The sequence below is a fragment of the Eutrigla gurnardus genome (assembly GCF_963514095.1).
Source record: "Eutrigla gurnardus genome assembly, chromosome: 11".
Taxonomy (NCBI): domain Eukaryota; kingdom Metazoa; phylum Chordata; class Actinopteri; order Perciformes; family Triglidae; genus Eutrigla; species Eutrigla gurnardus.
The window spans coordinates 18,666,337-18,688,826 of NC_139925.1; the positions used below are offsets into that span (position 1 = coordinate 18,666,337).

A 22,490-nucleotide genomic window follows, 5' to 3' on the forward strand; every position below is an offset into this window, starting at 1 on the left:
TGTCTCTCTCAATGCAACATAAACACATCTGAGTAATACGTTAATATAAACTATTTCTCGAATAATCCGACTATGTAAAGTGGAGTGACAGAATAGAATAAATTAGTAGAAAATAGGGGAGAGTTGTCAGTCACATTCATTCAATTCCAGCTGTGTTGATCAGGATGCACTTCATGCGCTTAGTGGCCCTCTGGTGACGTCATCCGATTTAGGCGGTCACTCAGAATGCCTGCGCACAATACCAGCTGGCGTGCGTGCGCGTGTGCGTGTGTCTGTTTTGTCCTTCAGTGTAAGTGAAACTGCACGTGACCCCTCGGTTGTCCGATCTGCTCGTAACACACTTTTGGGATTTCTTAGTGGGCTACACGTTAACGGACAACACCAATAACACCTTAACGGTCGTTGCCAGACCGCTGTTTGAGTGTGTGTGTGCGTCCGCGCGTGTCTGTGTGTCGAGCCGCACGCGCTCTCTCTTACCCATCACATACACTCACTGCACATCACCCGCTACAACCACCACACGCGCTCACAGCCACACAGCTGGTTAGCTAGCTAGCTAACGTTGCTTCCGAACTGTCGGCGTTGTCTCCGAATTTAGTTTTTCGGTGCGGTTATGTGTTGACGTGTTTGGCGTTGAAGTAACGGATTATCTGCGTCCCACCTCGGCTGACCGGGAGCCGCCATGGAATGCCGTGTTCTGTCCATACAGAGCCACGTAGTCCGGGGCTATGTGGGCAACAAGAGCGCCTCTTTCCCATTACAGGTAAGCACAGCGCGCATGCACCCGTTATCGGACAACGGGCGACGATACACCCGTTTTAGGACACGACCCTCTCTGACACACTTGCCACAAAAAAATCTGACTACGACTTTCCACCAGCGGTAAACTGTGTCGTATAAATACCGTTTTGTTTTAAAGGTACACGCTATAGCACGTCGTACAAAGTTCGTACAATCTTTGCTAACACAAATCGGTCATCCGCCTAAACCGCCTATGGATGAGTTAATATGTGGCCGCGGTTAGTTGCTATTCTATAGCGTAAAATACTATTATCCATGGTGTCGCTAGACGTGCTGTGAAAACCCCCTAAATAACAGTTTCGTCACCAAGATGTCAAGCAATGAACGTGCAAATTGTGTTTACTGTTCCCTCCATGTAGCTAATGTTAGTCCTCAGACGTTTCATTGAAAGATGTGAATTATGGATAAAATCATGGCAGCATGTTGTTTTCTTGTTGTCCACATCTTATTCATTTATTTGACGATGTGACGAGGAAGAGCGCTTTATCTGGGGGAGAAATGGTGGCACGACACCTGTCACTGGGAGGTGTCTGATAACGGATTGGATCGAGGTGTTTTTCTGTTTTATTCATCACGAGGATTCATGACGTGGGTACAAACGAATAACAAATACCCGACTATAGAGCAACTTAATGCTAGAGGTGGAGCGCAACTCGAGTTGCGTATGATAATGGCCCTCCTGGTGTTAATTAAATGACCCCTGAGTGCTGAGAATGAAGATAACTGTGGTGAAACAGGCTTTTCAGTCTCAGTCCTCAGTTAGCCTCGTCAGTGAGAGTGTTCTCCAGCCAGCAGGGTTGCAAAGTAGCAAGCTAATGATAATCTTAAGGGTAAGAGGGGAAATGTACCCAGCAGTAAGCCTGTTGACCAGTCAGTGTTGGTGCCTCAGATTGCCATCGTTTGCTCACAGTCAGACAGCTGTTAACGGTCATGATGTGTATGGGAGCATCTAGATGGACACAAATCCAGCCTCCTGCACTGATAACCTGTAAGTCCCTACTACAAGATGGACAAGTAATCAATACCGCTATTTCCTGCTGTTAGTGTTAAACTGGCTCTGAATGGGAGGAAAAAAAGAGTTGATCAAGGATGTTTTCTTCCTTTACCACTGAAATAGTAGCCATTCTTGTTTCTGAGAGTTGAACATTTTGCCAGATTGTGGCTGTTTTTCTAAGAATAATTGCACATGTGTACATTTTGTTTTTCGTTACAAAAGCTTAAATACCGCACACTTAAGAGCCAACTTAGTTGTCTATACAGTTCAGTGACACTGAAATCCGTGGGTATCGCAGTGAATAAAGAAGTGTATTAATTTCTGCTAAATGTTGCCTCTTTAGCGGGATGTTTTCCTCTTTGTTTACACCAATTAATTGTCTATTGGTCTTAAAATTTGCATTTTTCAAAATCACCTGGTCACCCCCCTTCCATCTTGTGAGCATTTAGACCTAAGTTATGAATCTTACGGTTATCACAACCAGTGACAAAGGTCAGCCAAACAAGTACCTAACAGTCCAACATCTTGACCCGGTAATTAATCAAGACGCATCAGAAGTGAGTCAACATGAGAAAGGGAGTACTTGCCCTGATTAATGTAAAAATAATCATTGTTATACTAATAGTCATTGGTGTAAATCTGCTAATTTATCATAATATAGATTTCAGGCCATACCGTCCAGCACTACTGGGTAGTGTATTTTATTGTTATACGATGCTGGCTAGTGACATTATGTTAAAGGTTTATCTCAATAATCGTTAAACTGTGCAAATTGAGGTTTAATCTTTGTTTTCTTTGTATAATATGATATCAGGCTCTTGGTACATTATTTATTGGACTCTCACCCCTGATCGGGAGGTCATCTGAAGGAAAGGGAGGGTAGTAGGCATCAGTCAATTTACCTGAATAGCAAAGTGGATTGTAACGCAAAATTGTCGGGTGTTGCTTTTGAGTGGCTCAACGTGCATCTTGTCCTTTAGGTTAAAGGAACTGTATTCAACATTCTAAACTTAAATTGAGCAGCAAACAAGTATTTGTCATGTAAAGATATAGTGGAATAACGTCTACCTGAGCAGAGAAGGAAGTTGCTCTCCCTCAGTGTGAGTTGTAATCTGAGCTTCTCATGTCTTGACATAGCGGGCAAGTATGTGCTTTCAGTGCAATTGGTTTGATCATGGCAGCTGTTCTGCACTGCTCTCTCGGTTATGGCTCATAACACAGCCCCGACCGACAGCATCTTGACGAAACATACCACCCACCCTCCGGTTCCCCATCGGGTAAACTCTGTTGGCTCTGTCAGCACTTTCGCTGATTTCAGTGTTTGCACTTTAAGCCCTTTTAGCACCATTAGCTGTGAACTGTCGGCTCACCGTCGCCATGTTGAGAGCCGTTGACTAGCATTCGAAATGCTCCCAATCTCGTAAGACCATATGGAACTAGTGAGTTTGCTGTTGAGTCATTACATACATTAACAGTAGTAATAAAGCTGAGGCAAAGTTTACTGAGTGCTTTAAAAGAAGACATAACTACCAGAAGGTGCTATACATTAAGAAGCTATTTATTTGATATGTGAAAGGACATCAATGTTATTAGCTCCTCCCGGCAATGAAAGTGGTCATTATTCGTTTATGATCCCAAATGTCGTCGGTATGATAACAGTGATTGCATTGGGTCTTTAATTGGTACGATGACGATGCCAATGATGCTGGAATAGTTTCAAATTTTCCACCAGCAATAAGCAGTAGTGGTTGTGCAGTTCTTATAGGCCTTCAGTACATGTCCCATCATCCTGAAAGACGGTCACTTGTGATGAGAAGTGCCGAGTCTATTTTTAGCCTGCTGCGTCCTTGGATGTATTTTGTGGTTATCCTAATGGCTGTTGGGCTTTCATGCATGTCACAGAGTTCAGTGCAGCTACTAATGTCCAACTACTATGGATGATTTTAGCCTTTGTTCCAGGGTAATGTTAAAATATTGTTTACCAGTTCAGCTTACTAAAGGGTGCAGGCTAGTGCTTAACCAAACTAGGTTACACCGAAGTTCAGTGTCAACATATTTAAACGAACAAACAGGAAACCCACAGGCCAGTGAAAGAGCTCTCACTATGCAGAGTCACAATCGGTTTGTGTTTAAAATAAAGATGATGATGGTGATGATGATGTCATCAAGCGTGCAGGGCATCCCTCTCTCTGTGCTGAATGGACAGTGAATCTCAGGCCTGTCAGAAGGCAGGAGACTGTAAGGAAGCAAAGCTCTGATTGGCTGCCACAGGATTCCTCCTGTTTACGTCACTGACGATGGAGACAGGCTGCCTTCTAGCTCCACTGGATAGATTCAGTTTTTACATAGGAACACAATTCAGGTGTGCTGTCTTCTGTCACCAAATTTGACAGCATTCTACAGCATTTTATGGTATAATGAGTTACATTTAATTAGTTTAGTCCTCTGTGATTTCCTCCCAAATGCAATTACAACTGGAGCCAAACTGCTGCTCATTCAAAAACAAGGTAACACTGCTTAAGAGCAGAGCTAAGTAGGTTGTTGACGTAGTCTAGGGACGTCAGAGGGACAATTTCTATTTGCTTCTCACCCTTTAAGTAAAAACATCCCGACATCACAAGCAGGTGTGTCCCAGCAGGGATGTAGTTTTTTGCTCAAGGACACTTCAGCCAGTTGGATATTTGCTGACATGGGTCTCTACAGTTGTTCTCTATTCTGCTCTCCTAAGAGTGAATCTTTATTCTTTTAAATGTAAGAAAAAGCTTTTAGGATTCACACTTGATGGGGAAAAAATAAGTGCCTTGCAACATACTAACAGGGTGCAAATTTAGTTTTTGATGTAAATTTGCAAAATACCCTTTAAAGGAAGCCTTGTGAGAAAATACATGGTTTGTAGTCAGAAAAGCCTGTATTCAAGGGTTATTGCTGCTTATTGTGCTTAAACTACAAATTAGAGCTGAAAATTATTTATACATGTTTTTTTCTGCATAGAGAAATTATGCGGCTGTCACCTCTGGCAGATTAAGTCCCGCCTCCGGCTCTTGACAAAACTCTGACTGGTGTCTTCATGGAAAAGACCTAACATGCATTGTACTCAGTGGATTTCTGTCATTTGTAACAACCGCAACATTAGGTCCATGTTATGGCGCTGTCAGCACAGTACAGCGGTAAAGGTATGCCAAATGTGCCAAAACAAAAAAAACAGCCACTCGGCTGTGCCAGCTGGACGGCAGCAAAGCAGGCACTGGTAACGTCTTGCCACCACATAAGAAAAAGAGGGAAAAAAACTTTTATGTAATTTTATACATGCAGCTGGCATTGTTTTTTTGTTTTTTTGTAAATAAAGTTTTGCCAATTTGTTTTGGAGCTAATTTTATATTGCCATTTTATAGACTGAATAAGAGACATATTGTAGATTGCAATGAAAAACATTTTCATACAATATGACAATGTTGAAAAGTGTCATTTATAGGCTTGTGCAGGAACCAAAATATGGCACATGCACACATGGAAACACTTTCAACATAGACGTCTGTCAGTAATGTTTGCAAATGAACACGTATAGAGAACCTGATCATAATCTAAGGCACTCTGCCTGCTAAATCCCGATGCAGTAAATACAGCATTTATGTTGACTCAGATGTGATCAGCCTGTACTGTTACTCATGTTAATTACAGAAACTCTACATTCGTCAGTTGCAAGAGGCCGTGCTCATCTGGTAATTACCGTAAGTGTTGAAGTGTTTCCTCAAAAAAGGCAAAATGTTTATATTTTTGTTTATATCCTCTCCTCCGTCTCCGACGCTGCTTCCCAGTCAGCGGCATTGTAAACAGTCTATCTGAATCCCTGATTAGAGGCTTGTGAATAGAATGAGAAAACAATGTTACCTAAATAGCATTTGAGCTGTCAATTTTCCTCTTTAATCCTACATGAATTTCATTCCATATTTTTTTCAATATTCAAATATATCAAATTATATTATATTCTAAGTTTTCATGCTGAAATTCAGTCTATTATTAATATTTACTACACTACACAGGCTTATACATTGCCAATGCCGTTATCAGCAATGTGGATGTTTTACTTCCTGTCCACTAGAGGGCGTTACAAAAACATTACCAATTAATTTGCTTTTACCAACAGGTGACAGCTTTCTTGCTAAGTAATAATTAAGCGTAGGCACAAATGAATTACCTCAAATTGTACACTTTTTAACAGAAAGTAAAACAACCACATTGACATTCTCCAGAATGTACATCCTGCTGTTGGTCTCGTTCCAAATGAATAAGCCGATGGAAACGCGGGTTGATCTAGCTAGCAGCAACAAGCAGCATGAATGCATCTTTGTCATGACTGCATCGCTTCTCAAGGTCCATCTATATCTTTGTTTTCATTTCACCGAGTGCTATCGGGCGTGCAGCATTTATATCCGTGTGTGCATCGCTGTCAGCTATTTCTGATGATGAGATTGTGATTCAGAAAACATTATTGTTCATCAGACTTCATGTGACAAAAGCATTAGTTTAGGCCAAGGCGAGGAGGGCTTTGCTAGATTTGATTAGAGATTTGCTAAATATTATTTTTTAATTCCAGCAGCATTCATAGCCCCATCTACATTAGTCAGCCATAAATACAATGGAGCTATAGGCGAGCATCAAACCCTCAAAATCAATCTACAGTCAACTGCAAGTCAATGTAAGGCGGCTGAACGGCTAAGTGATATTTATTTGTCTGTGGGTATCAAGCATCGTTTCTCTTGAATGGGAATTTGCATTTATTTAAAGTTATGGTCCTCCGAGCTGCAAGATTATGAGGTTAGACTAGTTTTATTGCAGCACAATGGGTTTGTCAGTCATGCAGAAAGACAAACACCCCACCTTTTATTTCTACCAGTCTTGCTAATTTGACCCCTGACCACACCAGAAATAAAACTCATGAGTTGTAGTTTAGTGTGGCCAATGGCACTTTATGGCACTTTACTTAGGAGCTTGTTTTCAGTTCACTTTTTTCCAAAGCACACACAACACATTTGTTTCCTTTCCCACTTCTCTATTGCATGAAAGAGATTGGCTTGCTAACGGCTTGCTGGGCTTCTGAGACATATGGGCTTCACCCTTTGATTTCAACCAAAAATCATAAAGAATGATTAATTTTGCATCATTCATACTTATGTAGGTCCACCAAGGGTGTCTTCTTACAGTACAGTCTTTAAAAAAAACACCATTCAGAGCTCAGCATATCTGCTGAATGCCTCGTGCTGATGATGCAAATACACCTTTCAGAATACATGTTTAAAAAGTTTCATCTGGCAGACAGCAATAGCCAGAGCATCGACAAGCTCAAGGTCAAAGAGGGTGAATCACTGTCTCTCCCCTCTGAAAGCAGATTCTTGTATCTCAAAGTTGCAGTCAATTGAGAAGAACAAAGAACTCATTCAGTCTGCGTGCTTGCTGTTTCAGCCCAATTAAATAAAGTAATTCCGATAACAATTGAAGGCGCGTGTGGATGGGTGACAAGTCTTTGTGACTTTCTTTTTCTCTGGTAATTTAAAAAAAAAATGATTAAAAATTACAAGAGACAGGAAGACACCAAGACTTGAATTAGCCTATGTAGGTGTTCCAGATCTGTGCATCTGCACATTTCAGCTGTAGTTTAACAGAGGATGTTGTTTTTATCGCCATTATCCAAGATGTTTAAATGCTGCAATTATGCTGATGAGAAAAATGCTACAATATGTGTATAAATATGTATTTATTCCAACACATTTATATAATTTGATACTTTTATGCCTATTCATGTTTTCAGAAGAGAAAACTCAACTCTTAAGGGGCTGTATAGACTTGTTCAGCTCACTGTTTTGGTTTTCCTGTAGTTTTTCTGTTTTTCGTTCAGTCTCACCACTCTTACAGTGTCGCTGTCAGACAAATGCAAAGTTGACAACTAGCTTGTGAACATAATGGATTCAGTAGCTAGAGAGACAGATATTTTGCTGAGGAGTTGGTGGAGACCAAAAAAGGAGAGTGAATATTGTGCTTCCATTCATCATGTGGACAGAAACACGACTCTAAATGGGCATGCTCCATATCTACTGGGTGTATTTGCTGTTACTTGTTACCCCTTGTGTTAAATGCTTGTTTCTGCTTCCTTCAAGTAGCCAAAAAATCAGTTATTTGTTATTGTTTTTAAAATTTTGCTCAGCAAGTTTATAGTATCAAATGCCTTGTACCAGTTTTCTATTGTTCTGTTTTGCATATTGTGTGTGCGAAAGTGTGGTATGTTTATTTCAACACCTGACCTGCAAGTCTGTCAAACACCTGAACTGTCCAATTAGTTTTAAGTGTGGCTGTTACCCCTAATCTGTCCTTACAGCTGCTCTGTTTCCTGTGTCTGTCTTCCAGGTTTTAGGCTTTGAGGTGGACTCCATTAACTCTGTCCAGTTTTCCAACCATACAGGTAAGATGGATGAAGTAGGGTATTTATTTGTGTGTGTGTGCTGTGGGTGTGCTGTGTCTGAGCTCAGTCAGTGTATGTGGGAGTGTATGAGTCAGTCAGAGCCTCTGGTGTCGTGATGAGGTGTTAGAGAGACAGTTGTAGTCGTGTTCAGGATGACGAGTCGACAGCCGAGTGAGTTGAGTTTTTTGGCGAGGTCAGTGACTTCAGTGGCTGACACCACAGCAGCTCTCAAACACAGAAGTAGCTGCAGGGGACAGACTCCATGTTTTATACAAGCTTTCTCTCTCCACCGTGGGACATCTCGGATGCTGCTTGTCTTATTCAGATAAAGCAAAAATGCCAAGATCAGTTAGCTCATCTAGAGCAGTACTTTTCAGAAAACACCTGAGGCTCTAGAGAAACTCTCAGTCTCTTGAGCCTGAAGACTTTCAATTTATAAGGGGAAAGGATGTGAGCATTTAACGTATCAGATGAGGAGGGTCTAATGAAAGTTTGAGTTCCATTATTGCTAGGATTTTATTAAGGACTAAAAGTCAATATTTCTTTCTACTCTATTGATATTTTTGTTTTAAACATCAGCACATCTCAGTAAGTACTGAACTACTGATACAATTTAAATCTACAAGAGGAAAGATAATCAACAAAGAAAGCTCTCAGCTTGTTTTGAACATTTTTAATGTATTAATATTTATCCAGAAACATTGTGAATGTCAAAGCGACCTGGGAATGAGAATGAGCTGCACATCCTGCTTGTTTTTGCCCGCACGGTGTCCAAATACTCTTTGCTGATGCAGCAGCCTTGCGAACACAGCAAAATGTTATATATTTAAACAATAAGAATAGTAATGTTAATTAACTGTATATAGCACTTAACTAATCTTATGTAATCATTGATATGCAATTAAAGAAATACAAAATTTACATTTTTCAAAAGGCACAATTGCAACACTTATAATTTAGAAGAAACTTGGACTAATGATGCATCTTTTTACTGAACGGCCCAGAGAGGTTGTCTGCATCGTCCCTTTTGTAATATTTTGATCTAATTTCCAGTCCCATTAATAAGTTATCTGCACTGTTTTACACTTTTATACTGATGGATGGTCTCAGCTCTTGTTATTCATGCAAACTGAACTTGAAGAATGAACCAGCTGTGATAACAAACACATCTGCCCAGCTGTTGCTCGTTGTTTCATAGTGGATCCAACAGAAATCCCCACAGGATCAGTATGTTATGACAGAGTTTAGATTACATTTCGTTTGAGGCTGACAAGTTAAACTCTCAGCTTATTTTATTTGTAAGGGACACCTGCCATCAACATAAAGAGGAATATAGACAAAAATTAAATTCACTTTTCACTGCTTTTAGATATTTATGTTAACTAAAAGACAGTTGGTTGTTTGCCTTTTATGAAAATTGCTTTTTCCAGTTCTCTATGTAGACTAAGGGGTTGTAAAAGTAACTTCCAACAGAAGAATTGTTTTAGGTTTCGCTTCTGGAACATGAGTTTAACCAGCATAGTGTGCGCCACTCTCTTGTAAATACCGTATTTAGTTAATAATGTTGCTGGCTGCTCTGTTTTTTGTAATCCTTTTACAGTACATGGTGGATGACCTTGACCTTCTCATGTTATGGTTGTCTAGTTTTTCATTTTGTCTAGTTTGAGAATAGATTTAATCATAACTCTACATAATTACACCTGACTCGGTTGCATTCAAGCAGCAAAGGTCAGCAAGCTGTTCAACATCGTATTGATAATGGAGTTTTGTTTCTACACTTGTGAATGGCTGTTTGAGATCAGCCAGGTTAGTTGGTTAGTTCATTTCATTGTTATTGAAATGGACAATGTTGACTTTGAAGTAAAAGTTTCTCGACACTCTTGATGAGTTGAAAAACGTTATTTTATTTATTTATTTTATAGAAACTCAAGATAATCCAGAGACTTAACCATTATTTAAATCATTAGGATGTAAAAGTTGTAAAATGCACAACTTCAAAATCAGAGTTAACCATCTATTCATAGAGCATGTGACCAAAGCTGGACCGAGAGCTGTGGTGTGTGTTTTTTGTTGCATCATTTGCTGAAGGTTGTAACAAGAATGCTTTCTCAGTACAGGATCTTTATTTGCAGTTGATTCATGTGTCAATGATTACTTAGGTGTGGCTAACCCCTAACCCTTAAGGGTGTAAGGGTGAGGGGGGATGTTTGTGTTTGTTTTGTAGGGGGCTCATTGGGTGGTTAAGGTAGATGTGACTTTGTTGGTTTTGAAGTTTGTGTGGGGAATGGTAAAATATGTTCCTAATTTATTCAGCCCAGTGGCTGTTTAGGTAGGGGCATGCAAAGTTTGATTAACAGATCATGAGTTTGAAGAGTGCCAAAACACTGCACATCATTTTATTATATCAGGAGGATGTCTGAGAATCTTCAGACACCGGGGCTGTATTTACTGTAGTTTCTCGCAGAGCTCTTGTCTGATAAAACATTGCCTGGACAGGATTCAGAGCTAAATCTTAGTCCAATTAAAATCTCCAGGCACTGATAAAGCTAAGATAAGAATTACTATTGTAGTCATATGTTTCATGGTCACTGTTATTATGGCCCCACGTACAGAGAAGAGATGGGGACAGCGTCAAGATTCCTCGATGTGAAAAAATCCTCACATTATGGTTTGAATTGTATTGGTTTCAGTGACCTTAATATAAAAACGCCTGAGACTCTGGTGCCTGTTTAATCAGATCTTGTGTATTGGATGCTAACATTTTCAATATCTTCAAGGAGAGTATGTAATTTGGTGTGACACAATGAAGATGAAGTGTGTCTGAGAGGGATGGAGGGGTGGCTGGGGTGGAGATGGTGAATATTGAGACAGAGAGGGCATATTGAATTGTAGAGACGTGTGATGGAGAGAAAAATGGCTGGAGTTGGAGAGCGAGCGACAGGAATCGGCAGTAAAAAGTAGCAAGCGTTGGGAATTGCGACAGCAGCAAATGATGACGACAGAGGCAGTTCTGATCTGTAGGCCTGCCTTCATTCTCTCTCTCTCTCTCTCTCTCTCTCTCTCTCTCTCGCTCTCTGTCTCTCTCTCTCTATCTCTCTCTCTCTGTCAAACACACACACACACACACAACACTCCGACTGCTCATCTCTCTTTATTAGCCCCTTTGGCTTTCTCCTGGCTTGTTACTTAGCAACCAGAATCCCCCCCCCCCGTCACGTGACCCGAGTGTGACTCACCTGGAGCTGCGACATCATCGGCCTGCAGCAAACATGTCATACGCAGACAGACGTGCACTAACACATGCTTGCTTACATTAGCATTCTCGTCATAATCCTGCACATCAAAAATAGGTTCATGCAGCACTTAACACATACACAGATATATGAATACGCACACATACTCCATACAACCCTTCCACACAATGTAGGAGTATTTGTTAGTATAGGCGTCTATGTCCTTGTCTTCCCCCAGCCACCCTTTAGCTCCTTGCTTACTGTGGCTACAGACTGACGTGTGTGTGTGTGTGTGTTGTCTTTGGACTAGGTCTATTTCCCCCCTTTTTTGTGCTTTAGTTCATTGAAGTTCACACTACACTCTTACAAGAAAAAGTCACATGACACTTTGGAGTCATGCAGTCATTTTCAAGTTAGTTAGTGGAGTACAAGACATTTAACATGCATGGATACTGTGCACGTGCGTATTGGTGTTCATGTGTCACGACAATAGAAAAAAAGCATTGCAAAGTGTTAGAGTCAGCAACTTGGCAACACAATTACTCCTCTTCTCTCTGCAGGTTATTCTCATTGGAAAGGCCAGGTGTTGACAGCAGACGAGCTCCATGTGCTTTATGAGGGAATCAAACTCAACAACGTACACCAGTATGACTATGTTTTGACAGGTGAATGCCTTACTTATTATACTACACTACACTACACTGATGTAACTGAGTAACCCACCACAGTTCTCCAGTTGTGTTTATCTTGATGCCATATGTCAACATTTAAACTTGATTTTAAATCCTGGGGTGAAATTGTATAAAATCAATCCTGTGTTCATGTTTTTACAGTCAGCACTTGTAAAGATTTTGTTCAGCCAAACTTGAGCTAATATCACAGTGAAAATCTTGAGGATCTTGATAAATGGTTTTAAAACTAATGATTACAATAATGTTGTATTCAGGCTATACTAGAGACACATCCTTCTTGGAGATGGTAGTGGACATTGTTCAGGAGCTAAAGAGAGCCAACCCCAACCTGGTGTATGGTAAGTAACCTCATGGTTTACACTTCTCATATACTCTGCGTACTTATAACTACAAAAAGTAATGCACTATCGTGAGCCTGGACGGGTGGCGTAGTATAAATAGTGACAAACTCCACATAGGGAGGAGGTCGTGGTGAATGGGTGGGTCTAACGCAGGATTATTTGTTTCATAACTTACATACTTAACACCACTTCCATAGTTATTTGAACTCCAACCACAATCTTTCTATAAACCTAACAAAGTAGTTTTGTTGCCTAAACAGATTCTGTCAATATTATCTTAGTTCCACCTTTACCAGCTGCAACATTAAGGTTATCCATTGATATAGGTCTACTGTAAATGTATTACTTTACACTTTACACTTAACTGCCATTCTGCATAATGAGTATACTTTTACTTTTAGAACTTTAAGTATACTATGGTGCCAATACCTTTGTAGTTTTATTTAAGTAACATTTTGAATGCAGGACTTTGACTTGTAATATAGTATTTTTATGACTGGTAATGGCACAGCAAAACTAAAAATAATTAAAGGTCATAAAAGAAATAGGGTTGCCGACATTGCCGCAGATCGTACACTGAGGACGATCCGCCGAAGTTACCGGTCACGCTGTGAAGTGGGGGTCCTGTCATTCCCCACAGGGCAGGGATGTTGCTGGGGCTAAAAGCGTTTATAACCAGATTTAACAGTGATGTAGAGCATTAGCAGCAATTCTTTTAATACAGTTTAGAAATTGCTGAAATGATGTGGTCACTGCTATGAAAAAGCTATTTATTTTTGCTACTCAGTACTCTTGTGCATTACATGACCTGTCGGTAACAGAGGCATCTAAATTCAAACTATTGAATACCCGTCGGTCCTCAATAGGTTTTGAGCTCCATTTATTCATGTGGCTAGATGCTCCATTGTGTTCACCAATCACAGGGGAACAGGTAGGTTGCATACAGTGGATTAATTTAATCTTTTTGGATTAAAACTGCTTCCTATCGTTGCTGGAAAATGGTGCTGATGAGAGCAGATTTTGCTTTGAGCTAAAAAAGGTTAAAAAAAATAATTCCTGATGGGTTTGTCACTTGGAGTTGTCATAAAAGTATGAATTAGGCAGCTTTTCTATGGGACAGTGAAACAAAATCCATTAACAGGATCAAATTAAAATTGAAACGTTTCAGTGGTAATACCCCAGCAGACAGATTCAATCATTTATCACATTATTTATCTTAATGTGGCTTGACATTAATGTCGGACGAGACCCAATCATCTCCCTCTCTCTAGTGGATATAGTGAAGCCCTACTGCCACTCTTCAAAATGATAATCAACCAGAGGGTGACATGCATGATGTTTACTTTATGTTTTACAGCCTGCAACTGTTTCAGTTCACTCTCACTGCTGTCTTGTTTCAGCAAAACTCTTCCAGCTCTGGTAAACCCAATACCCATCTCCTCGGACAACCAAACGAACAAAGTTAGCAACTAGCTGGTGAATAGAAGAGAGAGATATATCCCCCAGGAGTTAGTGGAGGCCACAACAATAAGGAGAGAGCATTTTCTGCTTACATGTGGCAGATGCACAGAGACATGACTTAAAATCTGCTTGATGGTAAATTAACAACAGTTTACCACCACTTTCCCTTATTAACTTTATAAAGAGATAATGCTGTATGTCAGTGCTATGGCCAAACAAATTAACTATTGCACGCTTGTGTTTTTATTTTTTGCTGCCACCCTCAGTACAAATCCAAGATTTGAATCTCCAATACTGCTAAGTAATAAGATATAATAATAATAATAATAATAATAATAATAATAATAATAATAATAATAATAATAATAGAGACATTATTAGTATGTTGGCATATTGACATAAGAAATGTTTTTTTCCTGTCGTGTGTCTCTACATGATAATAATACTAATAATACTCCTCAATGCGTTTTTGTCATTTCAGTGTGTGACCCTGTCCTCGGTGATCATGGCTCTATGGTGAGATTAGTGACAATTGTATGTATGTATGTGTGTGTGTGTGTATGTATGTGTGTGTGTGTGTGGGGGCCTCTATAATGTGTGGGAGGGCTTTAGTGCTCATCCTTGTGTATGTTTTTATCTGTGTATATATTTTGTTTTTGAGTGTTCGTGCTCTGGGGGGTGTTACAAGGCTCATTTCTCAGAGACAGATGGATTATTTAGATCCGACAGAACTACTTATACACAGTGACTCACTCTGCATGTGTTGGTGTGTATATATTACATTGTGCAAACGTGCATTTTTGGGGATTAAGATCCTTATTATGTCCGTTAGAGCTCATTATTTAAAACCTTTAAAAAATAAGAAGAAGAGAAAATGAGACTACTCATTTATTTGTTTCCTTTGCAGCAATATTTGTGTGTTTTCATTGTGTTATGTGAGTCTAACCTGTGTGTCTCATTCCTCAGTACGTTCCTCAGAATCTTTATCCGGTCTATAAGAACAAGGTGGTTCCCGTTGCCGACATTATTACTCCTAACCAGTTTGAGGCTGAGTGAGTATAAGTGTCTTGTTTTTTAGATTTGCAGGGTTGTACTGATATAAATCTAGCATCACATTTCTATAATTGTCTTCTTGTTCAAGATAATCTTCTACTTTAGTTTAAATAACCTACACCTCAGTGAGTGTAACTGTGTTAGTAGCAGAGCATTAGAACCAACTTTATGTAATGCCACTCATGCATGTTATCTAACACCTTCATTTTGTGGTCACAGACATTTTGGAAAGAATTAATCAAAAATACACCTAACCGTAACTCCACTCTTATCTTTCCTGTTTTACCCTTTTACACCACGTAGCTTTTTAAGTATTTTTCTTTCAGTACTATATCTGACGTAGTCTTGTTGTAAATATTTGTTCAAAGTTAAGATAGTTGTTTACTTAAGAGCATCTTTTTTATGGCTGCACATGTAGATCAAATAGAGATGAAACTGCATTACTTATTTTCATTGATCTATATTGAGAAACGGGCAGTTATAAGAAGTTTCCCATGTTTTTGTTGGCTTCTTTTTTGTTGTTCCTTGCATTAAATAAAACGTTGTATTTATGAAAAACAATAACATTAAGTCACACTTGAATAAATTACTCGCAGATAGCACAGTCTCAACTCAATCTGCTGCTATCTTCAGCTTCACTGTGAAGTTACTCCACCTAGTGGTGGCCCCGTACGTCTGCAGATGGAAGGTTTTTCTGTACACTAAAGGCTCACTTGACTTTGCCCTTTTTGCACTCATGAGAATTAGACATTTCAAACATTGGAAAATGAGTCTTCTTTTGGACTTTAGACTCTTTAATCAGAATGTCTGTGTTTTTCTGTTTAACTTTATTTTCAGTGTATGTTACAGTGCTACTATTAAACAGTGGTAAATTGTTTGTGTTTTAGATTATTGACGGGGAAAAACATCAGCACAGAGAAAGATGCTGTAGAGGTAATGGATCACTTACTATTTATAGCTTCCTTTCTTGCATAATTCCTTTGTTTACAGAATAAGCCATCGTTGTATTTTTTGGCTTCTTACATTGCTTAATTTTTCTTGCTTTGAACACTGAAATAGAGGCGCCAACATCTCACTCACTCACTGTCTGTAGGTTATGGACCTTCTCCATGCTATGGGCCCAGACACGGTGGTCATCACCTCCTCTGATCTGCCGTCCAGACTGGGAGACCGCTTCCTTGTGTCGTTGGGCAGCCAGCGCCATGGTACTTGACACGTGTGAATTATTGAGCATGTGTGTCTGCATGTATATGTTTGTGAGACAAGCCAAACAAAATGAACCCATCAAAATGTTGTGTCTTTGCTGTGCCATTCAGTTCGTCCCGACGGCACCAGGACAACACAGAGAGTCCGAATAGAAGTTCCCAAAGTGGATGCCGTCTTCGTAGGAACTGGAGATTTGTTTGCTGCTATGCTCCTAGCGTGGACACGTCACTACCCTAATGACCTAAAGGTACAAAAACAGGACAGAAGACAGTCAGCTGCACTGAGCAGACCACAAACGTTTAAAATGATCAACATCGGGACATTCGATTTTGATTGAATAATAAGAATAATTCTCACTCCTCAGATGGCGTGTGAGAAGACGTTTTCAGTGATGCACCATGTTATCCAGAGGACCATTTCGTATGCTCACGGTAAGAAGAGTGGGGCTTGTTATCTACGCCTAAAACCTTGACTTGGCTCAAATCTATATGCAATTTTTTTTTATCCCACTGACAATAAAACCCCAACAAGATCAATAGGAGAGCTACAGTAAAATCAATATTCTGTTGCATTTTAATGATTTGATGCCTAATCGTTTCATCAGCAAAGCAGTTTTGTCAGAGGTTATTAAAAAAGAAAATAACCCTCTGGTGCTTTCAGTGTAGTGGAATCTGTACAGACAGCCATTCACACTCAAATCTTCTATATGTTGTAACCTTTTAAATATATCTACCTTGACTGATCAAGGGTCCCAGTGTCTATATGAACTTTAATAGTTTCAGCACACCTTCGTTTCCTGGCAGGGATGTAAAATAAAATAATTAATAAAGATTCTGTTTTCCTCTTCTATAGTCCTCATGGAGCCTCCTTGAAATATTTTTGTTCAGTACAATTCATGAATAATTTAGACTGATTGCAACCAAAAGTGCGTAATAATAATACTGTGAGGGCTCTATTTTTAGATGCAAATCGCCTTATAGAACTGTCTTGAAACTCACTCAAAGCACCACTTACTGTACATTTAGCAAGCTGCAGATTATCCACAAAAGGTAGAGCGGTTTATCAGACCAGTTCCTCACATGTCAACCCGGTGCCACCTATAGGAAAGGGAAGGACCAGCAGGTACAGCTGTAGATGTGTTGATATTGCCATACACTGATAAGCAAATTAATAGTTGCCCATTTTAATAGTGACACCACATGTAAGCAATGACCGAGAACATAATGACCCAAGCACAACTCTACACTCATTGTTGAACATTTTATTTTGGAAAAAGGAAAAACTACCGCTGTAAAGGCCCTGACACACCAGGGGAAGGGTGAATAAATAACACAAGAATGCAAAATACTCGCCTGTGAAAACATATCTCATGGAAACTATTCATATTGGCAGTTGTGACGCACAGAGGGCCAACCACCAAGATCCTATATTGACCTAGAGCAGCGTTCAGTAATCTGAGTAGTCTGAGCTACTCTAAGCTATTATTGAATTATCTGGGTGAATTGGAATTCCCCCTGGTAAAACGTCACTTGGTGTATATGTCTGGGGCTTTTAATTGTGAAAGGAAAGAACGGAGTAGATCTGGTCTCAATGTTGAAAGGAGTAGTGAAGTTTGCCGTCTTGTTTCGTGGTGTGAAAGCTCAAAAAATCATCCTTTATGCTGTGTAATATTCTTGTTCTGTTTACTCGTAACAAAAACAACAGTTAAATTTTTTTTATTGACGTACCATTCAATCTCATGAAAAAATGCCCCCAGAGTGTGAGGGCCTTTACAATCACAAACTGCTGCTTGAATCTGCTCTACATTGCAATGATTTGGTACCGAGTATGTCAACTATTTTTACATTTAAAAATTGCATATTGTGTATTCTTTCAAATGAGCTGTAATCTCATCCGTCTCTGCATTTCCATCTGCCCACGGCCCACCTACCCCTCTGTCTCTCAGAGTTAGCAGGTCCTGGTCGGAGGCCTAGTCCGCCCCAGCTGGAGCTGAGGATGGTTCAAAGTAAAGCTGACATAGAAGACCCTGCTATAGTTACGGAGGCCACGGTCATATCCTAACATTACTGACCCATAAGACTCACACTAACCTTGTCTTCTTCACCCATAAATCTCTCAAATCCAGTATCTCGGTGAATCTCTCGTCACTGTAAACCTTGACTGTCATTTCCAAACTTCAACACCTCATTATCCAGACTCCTTAAAACCCCTTAGTATTGTAACCCCTGTAGTCCTTTCTCCGTAAACCCTTTACCCCTTTAAGTCCTCAGTGTCCTAACCCCTTAAACCGAACCCTTGCCCTGATACTCTTATGCCCTTTTACCTGAACCCTCTTTTGGAACTAGAGCCATGGATAGACAGAAAGTTTGGTCAGGTTGGACTGTGGAGGCCTGTTGCGGGGTATGTGAGTGGAATGCACTGCTGCTTTTTTAGGAAGCTGTAAGGTTTAATTGTCCACAAGCATAACTCATAACATGGTATATAAAACACGTAAAAACAGACAGAATATGAGGAAGATGTGGTTTATTGGAAAACCCTTAAAACCTATTCAAGGTTGTTTTCAAGCTGTTGAAGTCAGATTTTGACAAAGCTGATGTCATATTTTATATCGCATCCTTAGTTGTTTTTTTGGCCTCGGAGTAATAAGAGTACAAGTCAAGTTGAAGGTAGTACTCTATGGTCTATAGCTCTTCAGTGGGGAGTACTGAAAAGCAGTTTTTGCGTTCCTCTCTGGTTTCAAGTCTGCTTCACTTGTGTGGGGTGTGGCCAGAAGTGCACTATTGTACCTGTAATCACACCCAACAGTGATGTTGCTGTGTTCTCAACGTACCCTTGCAGTAGACATCCAAATCAATGCAGTGAGGTGAAAAATTCAACCCCTATTTTATTGCGGTATTTGTTCCCCAAAAGTGATCCGAACTGATTCCAGCTGCTGAATGTTCAACTCTACCTCTAAATTAATACATATAACAATATTTATTGCTCTATTACTGCCACTCCTCTCCACTCGTGTATATTTTTGACAGACTTGCACTCTTGCTCTGGTCCTCCACACCAGTTGCCAAGTAGCAGGATTGCAGCACTAACCGTGGTAGTACTATACGACTACAATGATCCAACACTGTTTATCTATGGCTCTGCTCACCACTATTTCAACCCCCTCCCCGTCTAACAGCAGTGATGTATTGGTGACCAAGTCTAACCCCTTGAAAATATAACAAAGAAAAAAAAAACGCACAATGTATAGTTGATGTATAGATGTTGTACTATAACTGTATTGGACCATCTGTATGATATCTTCTATCTGATCTGTCTATTGGACCATTGTGTTGATGCTACTGTACTATAGACCACACGCACTACAATATCACCCAAACCAGAGACATTTGGGTTGATTCTGGCACCCCTGGAGGCTCCAGTCATTGTCACTTGTTAGTAATAGGTAACTGTCTACTCATCATAGTATGTACTGTAGTTAAATCTCTCAACACAACATAAAGAAAAAACGGGCAACCCGAGCTGTCTGAGCCACCCCCGGCCGGTTTTACTTGTGTAGTAGACCAATCAGAATTTGGCCACCTCAGTGCCAGGATCAACCCACATCACTGCCGGGTGGTTCCCGGCCCAGCTCTGGCCCAGAACCCTATATCTGAAAGTTGTGTCACTGAATTTACTGGAGGCTTCAAAAAGTTGTAAAAGGAGACCCCCGCCCACTTTTAGTAGCAGCTCTGTAAATGTTTGTTCTAGAAAATGTCTTTTTAGTCCACCTCACACTCCACTGTGGCAATAACTCAACATTTTTAATGATTAGAGATCTGCTGTTCTCACAGGTAAACTGAAGTTTGACTGTTGCCCTTTTAGCAGAGCATAGAATATTGGTGATCTAACCTTTTTTTATAACTGTTTGTTTTTCTTATTGCTTAATCCATCTATTATTATTTATTTATAGTCTATAAAATGTCCAAGCCCAAGGTGACAACACCAAAACAGAGTGATATATAAATGGATGCACCGATACCAGCATCGGGTATCGGCCCAATACTGTAATCATGAAGGTGCTCCGATACTAGCTTCACAGACTCTTTCCTTAAGTGCACTGGAGCTGCTGACTTCATACTCACCACCTCATCTCTCCCCCCCCCCCTCTTATTATAAGAACTTATTATAAGAACTATTATGGCATTATTAAGTACTCATATCGGTACTCTGTATCGGCAAGTACCCAAATGTAAGTACTTGTACTTGGTCTGAAAAAAAGGGGTATCGGGGCATCCCTAATACATATACATTTAATTTGTCTGCTTTCCACAGTGGAGTGTGATTGGAAAGAGGTGAGGAGAACATGACGACATTGGTCATGAGCCGGTTTCAAACCAGTGATGTCGCAGGAACTTGGCATGTGCCTTAGCCCGCTGAGCTATCAGGGCACCACAGGAGATGAGAGTTTTCACACTTTTCCTCAATCTTTCCCTCATTGTTACTTCTTGATTTGAATGTTCAACTGAACTTAGCTCAAATTTCAACGAACTTTGGCAACAAAATCCAGTTTTGGAAAGTGTAAACCAAATAACAGGAGGATTTAAATAGAAATATCCAGATGGCGTCAGTGTCCCACCTGAGCTGGATGTACGGTTCTGGGCAGGCCAGTGTAATTCTGTACTGCTGTTGTTTCTCTATGGACTGTACTGTGATACTGCCTTAGGAACCTAACATCATAACAACACGATACTGCTCACTGAGGGAGAGGCGGAGAGGGATGAGGAGGGATGAGGAGGGATGAGGAGGTGGGAGGAAGGAGGAATCTGACTGCAAACTTCTGTTCTACGGTGCGCCTGAAACAAGGAAGACTTGAGATTGCATAATGCTTAGAGTTTCTATTTGAATCTATTTTTTTAAGGATACAATTAACGATGTTGTTAATTATTTTTCAATTAATTGTTCGGTTTATAAAATGACGGATTGTGAACATCACAATTTCCCTCAAATCCTTTTTTTTTTTCAAACCAACAACTCAAAACCCAAGGATATTGAATTTCTAGCGATATAAAGACAGCGGAGCAATTTTACATGATAAATGATTTAAACAATAATCTACATTATCTAAATTATTTGTCATTTTAGCACTAAAATCTTACCTTTTGTTTTCTAGACTTTATGGACTTAAATGTAAACTAATGGTGGGGGAAAATGCAGTGCATACAGATTTTGTACTAGTGCAGTTATATTGTGTCACTGTAGTGCTGATCATCATATCAATAACAGAACGCTGTGTCTGTATGCTTGGCCAACCGACTTTAAGCTCTGCTGTAACCGACATGTGCACTACAACCCTCTGCTTCCTGCTAACAACCCTGTCAGCCGTATTACTGGGTCAAAGTGTGTGTAACTGTTATATGTGTGCGTGTTGTGTGTGTGTGTGTGTCTGAGGGAGTGTGTGTGTATGTAATGTACTTTATGGTCACAGGGTTTTGTGTGCATGTGTGTGAAATACCAGAGGAAATCCCAGAAAAATAAAGCAAACAAAGATGCGGGATGACGAGGGTAAAAAAAGAAGAAGAAGAAAAAAAGACGACAAGAATAGTGTACACGAGGAGGGGAGGTGAGGTATGTTCAAGAGGACAATCATTCTGTGATTTTATGCAGCGTTGCACGACTCCCCCTTATCTACTAAACAAATAGAGGGTTTTGTTCTCGACCTGTTAAAAGAGGGATTCAATCTTCGACGTAACCTTGATGCCTCACACCCCCTCTTTCTCTCCCTCCTCCACCCCATGTGCAAAATATATCTGTTCTCCGGCCCAGTCGTTGTGTCTGTAGCCCTAGTTTTTAAACCTTAGCCTCGCTGTGTGTGTGAGTGTGTGTTTATGTGTTAGATGGTTACACTGTACCCTAAGCTCCTCTATCTCTGCTAGATTGTCACTACAGTCCCCGCTTTCCATGCTGCTCTCAAGCTGCCTCGATCTCAACTTGCTTGCCATCTTCTGTGATATAACTTAACTTCCCTGCACCTCTGTTCGTGTTTTCCCTTTTCTTAAACCTACCTACCCTGCTGCACCCTGTAACTCTGCCTCACTTCCAACTGCTGCTGTTGGCTTGTTTGACAACATCAAATCTGATTTCCCTCCTACTAAGCCTCTGGATTAAGTTGCACCAGCTCTTCGTAAATCCTTTGTCAATTTGAAAGTTATTTTGGTTTTACTAAATCAAGTTCACCATTAGAACTTGGCTTGTTGAGGCTCTGGTACTGTGTATATC

The 22,490-nt window shown here is 40.1% G+C and overlaps 1 protein-coding gene across 1 annotated transcript; it reads left to right on the forward strand.

The window, feature by feature from the left end:
* The first annotated feature begins 536 nt into the window (after positions 1–536).
* On the forward strand, positions 537–20,360 carry LOC311021285 (pyridoxal kinase-like). Its single transcript, XM_084021742.1, has 11 exons — positions 537–763; positions 8,195–8,249; positions 12,043–12,147; positions 12,429–12,512; positions 14,458–14,492; positions 14,943–15,028; positions 15,917–15,962; positions 16,123–16,234; positions 16,346–16,482; positions 16,600–16,666; positions 18,181–20,360. The coding sequence occupies exons 1-11, from the start codon at positions 683–685 to the stop codon at positions 18,294–18,296; spliced, it is 924 nt and encodes a 307-aa protein (XP_083877868.1). The 5' UTR covers positions 537–682; the 3' UTR covers positions 18,297–20,360.
* Positions 20,361–22,490: the final 2,130 nt, after the last annotated feature.